Source organism: Colobus angolensis, unplaced genomic scaffold (assembly GCF_000951035.1).
Source record: "Colobus angolensis palliatus isolate OR3802 unplaced genomic scaffold, Cang.pa_1.0 Scaffold698, whole genome shotgun sequence".
Lineage (NCBI taxonomy): Eukaryota > Metazoa > Chordata > Mammalia > Primates > Cercopithecidae > Colobus > Colobus angolensis.
This window is the reverse complement of record NW_012120687.1, coordinates 24,331-33,902: the sequence shown is the minus strand read 5'-3', so window position 1 is coordinate 33,902 and position 9,572 is coordinate 24,331. Positions and strand designations below refer to the sequence as shown.

The 9,572-nt window shown below is 49.1% G+C and overlaps 1 protein-coding gene across 1 annotated transcript in view; it reads right to left on the bottom strand.

Annotated features, from left to right (window-relative positions):
• Window positions 1-9,572, bottom strand: part of LOC105500877 (sphingomyelin phosphodiesterase 4-like) — a 32,970-nt gene that overhangs the window by 18,169 nt on the left and 5,229 nt on the right. The window contains 7 exon segments of the mRNA XM_011926556.1: window positions 3,833-3,984; window positions 4,099-4,151; window positions 4,256-4,364; window positions 4,745-4,820; window positions 4,975-5,117; window positions 6,350-6,436; window positions 8,007-8,090. Of these exon segments, the coding sequence (XP_011781946.1) occupies window positions 3,833-3,984; window positions 4,099-4,151; window positions 4,256-4,364; window positions 4,745-4,820; window positions 4,975-5,117; window positions 6,350-6,436; window positions 8,007-8,090 (704 nt within the window).

Sequence of the window (9,572 nt, the reverse complement as noted above, 5' to 3'; positions counted from 1 at the left end):
TAGCTGGGAATGCAGGCATGTGCCACCATGGCTGGCCAATTTTTATATTTTTAGTAGAGATGTGGTTTCACCATATTGGCCAGGTTGGTCTCAAACTCCTGACCTCAGGTGATCTGCCCACCTCAGCCTCCCAAAGTGCTGGGGATTACAGTCGTGAGCCACTGTGTCCGGCTGGCTAGAAGTTTTGTGCTATGTTGCCCAGGCTCTCACTACTGATGTTTTTTTGTTTGTTTGTTTTTGAGATATGATCTCACTCTGTAGCCCACGTTGGAGTATAGGGGCATGATCTTGGCTCACTGCCACCTCCGCCTCCTGGGTGCAAGCAATCCTCCCACCTCAGTCTCTCAAGTAGCTGAGATTACAAGTGCATGCCACCGCGCCTGGCTAATTTTTAAATTTTTGGTAGAAATGGGATTTTGCTACATTGCCTGGGCTGATTTCACAATCCTGAGCTCCCGTGATCCGCCCACCTCAGCCTCTCAAAGTGCTGGGATTACAGGTATGAGCTCAGCCTCATTACTATTTAATCTGGGCACAAAGTAATTATTTTACAGTGGAAAAACCTGACCGACACCTTTTGCACCCACTGATAAAGGGCATTTGGCAAGGACCAGGTGTCCCACTACGGTGCTCCTGCCAACAAAGCCTGTGCTAGGCCTAGTCACCAGCAAATACCAGACAGCCTAAGGGGTGGCTGCATGCTCTGGAGGGGTCAAGGTCAGGAAAGACAGAAAGGCAAGGGACCATTCCTGACTGAAGGGGACTAGAAATATCCCTGCATACAGTGGGTGAGCCTGTGAAACATCACTGCACAGTGTGGCCTGGTGGCAATACTAACTTTCTGGTGTGGTTACAGGCACTGTGACTATACAGGATAATGCATTCACTTCTAGGAAATACACTGAAATATTAAGAGGTCAAGGGGTGTCTTATCCTTTAGCTTACTCATAATGGCTTAGAGAAAAAAACACATACAATAGAGGTCGAAAACAACAGATGCAGCACAGTGTTAACAATTTGGAAATCTGGGTGAAGGGTCTATGAAAGTTTCTTTTTTTTTCCGAGACAGGATCTTGTTCTGTTACCCCAGGCTAGAGTGCAGTGGCACACTCACAGCTCACAGCTCACTGCTCCTGGCACAAGTGATCCTCCCACCTCAGTCTCCTGAGTAGCTGGGACCATAGTTGCACATCACCACACTTGGCTAATTTTATTTTTTGTAGAAATGAGGCCTCCCGACGTTGCCCACGCTGGTCTCGAATTCCTGGTCCCAAGCGATCCTCCCACGTTGGCCTCCCAAAGTGTTGGGATTATAGGCGTGAGCCACCGTGCTCGGCCTGCAAGTTATTTTTATCATGCATGGAAACTTTTCTGTAAGTCTGAAGTTATTCCAAAATAAAAACTTAGGTGTGGTGGCTTGCACCTGTAATTCCAGCTACTTGGGAAGCTGAGGCAGGAAGACTGCTGAAGCCAGGAGTTCAAGACCAGCCTGGGCAACACAGCGAGGCATCCCCATATCTCTGCAAGAAAAAAAAAAATTTTTTTTTACTTAGCTGGCTGTGGTGATGCATGCCTGTAGTCACTGAGGTGACAGGCTGGCTTGAGTGATGATTGTGCCACCAAGTGATGACTGTGACACTGTACTCCAGCCTGTGTGACAGAGTAAGACCGTCTTTAAAAATACGTAATGGCTAGGCCAGGAGTGGTGGCTCACACCTGTAATCCCAGCACTTTAGGGGGTAAAAGCGGGCAGATCACTTGTGGTCAGGAGTTCAAGACCAGCCTGGTCAACATGGTGAAACCCTGTCTCTACTAAAGATACAAAAATTAGCTGGGCGTGGTGACAGGCACCTGTAGTCCCAGCTACTCGGGAGGCTGAGCCAGGAGAATCACTTGAAGCAGAGACAGTGCCACTGCACTCCAGCCTGGGCAACAAGAGCAAGACCCTGTCAAAAAAAACAAAAAACAAAAGAAGCCCACAATGGACCAGTGTGGTGGTTCATGCTTGTAATCCCTGAACTTTGGAAGGCTGAGGCAGAAGGATGGCTTGAGCCCAGGAGTTCTAGAGCAGCCTGGGCAACATAGCAAGACCCATCTTACAAAAAAATAAAATAAAAGCTGGGTGTGGGGGTGCATGCTTACAGTACCAGCTACTTGGCAGGTTGAAGTGGGAGGATCACTTGAGCTCAGGAGGTCAACGTTGCAGTGAGCTGTGATCACAACACTGCACTCCAGCTTGGGCAACCAAGCCAGACACTGTCTCAAAAAAAATTAAATTTAATTTAAAAAAAGGCTGGGCACGGTAGCTCACACCTATAATCCCAGCACTTTGTCTGAGGCCGAGGCAGACGGACTGCCTGAGGTCAGGAGTTTGAGGCCAGCCTGGCCAACATGGTGAAACCCCATTTCTACAAAAAAAAATACAAAAAATGACCAGGCATGCTGACCTGTGCCTGTAATCCCAGCTACTCGCGAGGCTGAGGTGGGAGAATCACTTGAACCCAGGAGGCGGAGGTTGCAGTGAGCCGAGATCGTGCCACTGCACCACTCCAACACGGACAACAGAGCGAGACTCCATCTCCAAAGAAAAAAAACCCAAACCATACATATACTTCTTTTTTTTTTTTTCTTTTGTGCAGTGGCACGATCTCAGCTCACCATAACCTTCGTCTCCTGGGTTCCAGTGATTCTCCCGCCTCAGCCTCCTGAGTAGCTAGGATTACAGACACCTGTCGCCACGCCCAGCTAATTTTTGTACTTTTAGTAGAGACGAGGTTTCACCGTATTGGCCAGGGTGGTCTCGAATTCCTGACCTCAGGCAATCCCTCCGCCTCAGCCTCCCAAAGTGCTGGGATTACAGGTGTGAGCCACCGCTCCCAGCCTACACATATATTTTTTAAAAGAAAAAATTAAATTAAAAAACCCAAAAAGTTAAAACAAGGCATCAAAAACCGCTTGGCAGCTGGACTGTGCATCTGAGAGGGTGTGAATCTGCCTCGCCTCCAAGTCCTCCGCAGGATCAGCAACATTTCAGGGTCACTGATCACTGCCGCCAACCAGGCAGCGTCTCCTCCCTGCCGCTCCCTTTCTCCCCTCCACCCTCTGGGGAATCTGTCCACATGTGTGAACTGTAGGTAAAGGCCTGGCCTGCCTTGTATATGCCAGCAGATCTGGGGTGGGCCAGCATCTGCAGGAAGGGGCCTGCATGCAGCTTCCCAGGGAAGGTGATGGGCCAGTGAGATTAAGGAGGGTCAGAGGTGCATAGGCAGCTGCTGCCGGGGCAAGAGGGTCTCCTGGGAAGTCGGCCAAGAGGCCCTGCGTTAGGGCCCACTGAGGACCCAGGACAGCCAGGCATGAGAGCCCCTGGTTTACACTCCCTACCTGTGCAGGCGGGCATCGGGCTCAGCCTGTCTGCACTGGCACAACAGGCTCTTTGGCCCAGGGCCTCCCCTTCAAGACCTGCTCCTGGGGCCCAGAGATTTCCATTTTGTTTTTGCTCATAGGACAACCTTTCCACCCTGCTCACTGGCTCAGACACTGACTGTGGGGAGGGCTGCTCCACGCACAACACAACACATTCCCATGAAGGCCAGGGAGGCCTCCAGGGACCTGATAGCTTCAGTGATGGCCAAAGACACTGAAAACTAAGGACAGATTGCCCTCCACACCCCCACCCTCCAACCTGTGCTAAGACAGCTAGGGGTGGGGAATGAGGCATGAGAAAAATTGGGGAACCCTGGGCAAAGGGTGACAACATTGTCCCCGTGGGCGATGCAACTGACCAGGCCACTCCCTTATGGAAGAGCCACGTCTTAACAAAGGGCAGCCTTACCTGAGAGGTGGTGAGGGGCTGGTCCCCCCTGGGCTGGAGGAGAGTGGCGGAGGCACACTGCCTTCGGTGGGCAGGAACCACGACAGGTACCTGTCCACCAGGATGAAATAGGCATAGTCTGAAGTACGGACGTGGAGGGACACAGGGAGTGGCTGGAAAACCAAGCTAGTTGTTGGCATGGGCTCTGGACGCTGCCTGGCCAACAAGTGCAGGGAAGCCCTGGGCCATGGTCCCACCTCTCCCTGCTAAAGGCATCCCTTCCCTACCTTTTGAGTGATAAGGCTCAGGGTAAAGAAGAATATGTAATATTCGAACGGATCTGATGGCAGCGTCAGGGGCAAACAAGCAGGGTTGATGAGCAACCCCCAGTGTCGAGTGCTGGGCCACCCACAGCCTCCCTACCTCAGGGCCACCAAAGGATACTCAGGGCCAGGTTCAGGCCAAGGCCCCCAGTCGGGGTGAACCGGACCTTGTTGTGGTACAGGGGACTGTCAGGGAGGATGCACTCCTGGATGGACGCCTTCACAGGACCCTGCAGAGAGAGGCAGCGAGGCTTGTGGGCAGGTGCTGGTGCACAGTGCTCGATAGGCAGTGCCCCACATGCACAGCAGCACTTTGGGAAGGCCACTGGGGAAGAGACCCACACACAGAACCCATCTGTGGGGACAGTGCCCTGCCTCTCAGCAGTGCCTGAACAAGAGTCTTTGCTTAGAACTTCTCCTACCATCTCATAAAAAGCTACACACAGCAAGGGTAGCAGCCATGCAGTACCCATTTCCTTTGCCTCTCATACCCCAGGAACAAATCACTCCTCAATTTGCCCTCAGAGGACTGGAGGAGATTGCCCATCACCACAGGGCTGTGCAAGGCCCACTGCCCCGAGCACCACTCTCGCCACTGAGGTTTACTTACAGGCAGGTAGGAGACAGGAAAGTCAAACTTACAGTCTTCAGCTTGAAGCTTATAAACCAACTTCATCATTGGGCCACTGAACATGAAATTGAACAAACACACAAAAAAGCAAATGAACTGCAAATTATCCTGCTTTGATTGCTTCTCAATCGTAAGAAATTCAGAGTGGTTTAAAGGCGGAATCACCATGAGGAATCACCCAGCCTCTCTCCGGTGACCAATCTACCTACCCAGGGTCAAGAAATTCCATCACAATGCTGTACTCCACAGGATTCACATGCTCTTGTAAGCAGTGGAGGTTCCAGCCAATGAGGACACCATCTAGGCTGCCAAAAATCCTCTCTACCAGCCATGGGAAGATGGTGTACAGCTCCTGAAACAATGTATGGTGAGGCCGCGGGCAGGACCGGCACCCACTCCTGCCCCAGCTCTAGTCCTGCACTACCTGCTGCCTAGCTCCCTCTGAGGAGGCCACTCCCTGGCTGAGACCTATGGGATCAGCCCTGCACCCAAAGGAATCCTGGTGCCATGGTGCCAACAACAAGAGCAGCTTTGGGTTCTTCCAGCGGGCTACATGGCATACCAAGCAGGTCGCTTTAGACTTGGGCAAGGTAAGTAAGTCAGCCTCCGATCAAAACACATTTTTTGTGTGTGATACAAGACTAAATTAAGAAAAAAAAATAAACAGAAACAATGAAAAAATTAAAAATAAAATAAAATAAATAAACAAACTACCTATGTTTTGAGACAAGGTCTCACTCTGTTGCCCTGGCTGGAGTGCAGTGATGCAATCATGGCTCACTGCAGCCTTGACTTCCTGGGCTCAAGCAATCCTCCCATCTCAGCGTCCTGAGTAGGCACACACCACCACACTCAGCTAATTTTTAAATTTCTTGTAGAGATAGGTTCTCAGTATGTTCCTAGACTGGTTTTGAGTTCCTGGGCTTAAGTGATCCTCCCACCTCGGCCTACCAAAGTGTTGAGATTACAGGCATGAGTCACCACCCCAAAAGATTCTTTAGAAAGTGTTGGAAACTTCTGACCTGAAGGATGCTCTATCAGAAAGGAAAGCAACATCCTTCCCAGAGTGAGGCCCCTAAAACCGAACTGACCTATTGCCATTTGGTATGAACTCCTTGCCTAGGCCAGCTTCCTGGGCTTCACAATTCCAGGTGTGATTTAAATACATATTTTTAGCATTTACATCAGGGTTTCTCAGCCTTGGTGCTACTGATATTTTGGGCTAGAGACTTCTTTGTCGCAGGGAGCTGTCCTGTGCTTTGCAGGATGCTTCCAGCAACCCCGGCCTCTACTTCCTAGATGCCAGTAGCACACACTCCCCATCTACCTCCAGATGTGACAACCAAAAATGTCTCTGACATTGCCAAGTGTCCCCTGAGGGACAGAGCACCTGTGGCTGAGAACCCCAGGTCTATAAGTTCACATGTTTAAATGTGTCTATAACATAATGGTCATGATAAGGGCCGGCACTCTGTGCCAGGCAGTGCTTGGGGTTGGGGCGGGGAGGGAAATTAGGAATTATAATAAAGTTCTTCAAGGAATGTATAAGACATGCTCCAAAGAGAGACATTAGCAGAGCTATACCTTTGCTGGGAAATCCTCAATGACTTTAACCAAGTCTTGGCACTGCTGTGCAAAGGGCTTATTTATAGAGTCAGCTTTCAGGCTAGCCTAGGAGACAGAACAAAGCAAAAACATCACGAGGACATTCACTCTGCAGCTTTTCGTGATACGCTGGCCTGAGTCAAACAGAAATCCAAGCAATAGGTTGAGTCAGACACATAATCACTGGCCTGCTTCCCCAGCCTCTCATGTGCGTCAGTGGCCCAAAGAGTCCTACTAGGAGAGGCCACAGTTCGATGCTCTCTGGACCCGGAACTGTCAGGCTTGTTTCCCAGTGCCCCTCAGAGGGCTGCACATGGTCAGAACAGGACTGACTTCTGCCAATCCTTAAGCAAGGGCTGGCCCCACAGTCAGCCCCAGAGCCAGAAGAGGATCTTGACTGTGTAAGGGCACCCCTCACAAACCACAGAGTACCACTGAGTTTGCACACGTCAACTGGAAATTCCCAAGCTGATGGACCACCATGACGACACCATTGTGATCATCAGTAAGAACGCCCAACAACATTAGGGATATGGCAGAAGCTCTCTTCAATGAGCTGTTCTTTATTCAGTAGACAGTAAATCTACTAAACTAATTATCTTAAAACACAGGGCGGACAAAAATTATACATGGCTTCAGCCAAGTAGACACTAATCACGAAGGCAATGGAGAGGCCAGAAAAGACTCAGGACAAGGACTAATGAAATCTACCTAGTCATGGGATGTGAGGAAAGCACCCTGACTACAGGAAGAAAAAGGGCATCTGTGCAAACAGACTAAGATCAGGAGAAACGGCTAGAATTTCAGCCTACAGAGCTCTGCCAAAGGATATCTAAGGCCTTGTCCACCTCCAAATGCGGGTGGATTTCACAGGGCTTGAGATAGAGACCTGAGCCATGGGCCAGACCCGTTGACTCTAGTGGGGCGCACTGAGGAAGAATGTCCTTCCACATAAATGTTTACAAAAACGCCTCCGAAGAACTAAAATTAGGAACTTTCATCGCCAATACTTGCCTCATACCTAACTTCTCATTTCTCAGTATCATTTTTTTTTTTCTTTTTGAGTCTACCATGTTGCCCAGGCTGGTCTCAAACTCTTGGGCTCAAGTAATCTTCCTGCCTCAGTCTCCTCAGCAGCTGGAACTCCAGGCATGAGCTACTGTAACCAGTTCTCAGCATCGTGTTTAATACTTAAAGTGCAACCTAGCGGCCCCCAGCACAACAGTGTCTCTATTTTTCACTGATGACTGTTACAACTGATTATTAGAATGCTTTGTATCTATTTGAGAATCTCAAATTTGTATCTATTTGAGAATTTGAGAATGTCATGAACATTCTGATATGCATCCTTCTCACTTGCTCCTCCTCCTGCTCATACCCTTGGGAAATAGAGAAAAATAGAATTTGAATGAACTTCTCTTGTATGAGAAAACCCTGAGCACAGAGGTTGTGTAACCCCAAGGTCCTGTAGTAATAAGGAGGCACAGTCAAGCTTAAGCAGTCTGGCACTGTTTCCATCACATGCCCCTAAAAAACAACCACTACAGAGTTCTTCAGGTCAGTGGGAAGAACACTCAAGTCCCACAGCTACAGAACTATGGCCACATTAACACTCATGCAAGCAGTTGATATTTACCAGTAGAAAGCTGGGCTGCTGGAGGTGAGGGAACGCCATAGCAGCCTCCAGTGGAGAGTTGAAAATGGCCTTCTTAGCAAACCACTGTGGAAAAACAAAGACAAAAATCTCAACATCTGCGACACAGCAGAATCTTTCTATATTAGTTTTTGAGAGACAGGGTCTCGTTCTGTTGCCCAGGCTGGAATGCGGCAGCACGATCATAGCTGACTGCAACCTCAAATTCCTGGGTTCAAGCAGTCCTCCCACCTCAGGCTCCTGAGTACAGGCACATGCCACTATGCCTGGCTAATTTTCTTCTTTTTTCTTTTTAGAAACAGGGTCTCACTATGTTGCCCAGGCTAGTTTGTCAGGCTATGATGCCCAGGATCCTGGCCTCCACTGATTCTCCTGCTTTGGCCTCCTAAGTGTTGGGGTTACAGGTGTGAGTCAGTGCACCTGGCCCTGATAAAATATTACATAGTTTCACAATGCCCAGGAGAATATCTGTGTAACGCAACACACATTACATTACCAATTCTCATGTCTTATTTATTAATTAGAGACAGGGTCTTGCTTGGTCGCTCAGGCTGCAGTACAGTGGTGTGATGATAGCTCATTGCAACCTCAAACTCCTGAGCTCAAGTAATCCTCCTGCGTCAGCCTCCCAGGTAGCAGGGACTGCAGGCAAACATCACCAAGCCCAGCTAATTTTTGTACTTTTTGTAAAGATGGGGGTTTCATCATGTTGCTCAGACTGTTCTTGAACTCCCAGACTCAAGCGATCTATCCGCCTCAGCCTCCCAAAGCACTGGGATTACAGGTGTGAGCCACCATGCCCGGCCAGCAATTCCCATCTTTTATGGAAACGCTGTTCTCAGCTGGGTGCAGTGGCTCCTGCCTGTAATCCTAATACTTTGGGAGGCTGAGGCGGGAGGATCACCTGAGGTCAGGAGTTCAAGACCAGCCTGCCCAACATGGTGAAACCCTGTCTCTACCAAAATACAAAAATTAGCCAGGCATGATGGCAGGTGCCTATAATCCCAGCTAGTCAGGAGGCTGAGACCAGAGAATCACTTGAACCCAAGAGAAACTGGTTGCAGTGAGCTGAGATCACACCACTGCACTCCAGCCTGGGAGGCTGAGCAAGACTCCGTCTCAAAAGACAAAAAAAAACAAAAAAAAAAGAAACACTGTTCTGCAGCCCACAGCGGCCAGCTTCAGAGCCAAGTTGTGGTGCTAAATTCTTGGTAATGCTTGTACAGCATTTGTCATATACCAGGACTCACTCTGAGTGCTCTCTCTGTATCTCCTCATTTAATCTTCAGTGGTAAGCAAAATTCTAAAGATAGCAGCCCAAGATTCCTGATCCATTTGTTCAATAAAATACTCATCTAGGTACTGCTGTGACGGCATTTTGCACATACAATTAGAGTCTTAAGTTAGTGGACCTTAAGTTACAGAGTAGTCCCCAGCTGACAGCCAGCAAGGAAACAAAGATCTTAGTTCTACAACTCCAAAGAACTGGATTCTACCAGCAACCCAAATAAACCTGGAAGCAGTTTCTTCCCTAGAGTTTCCAGATAA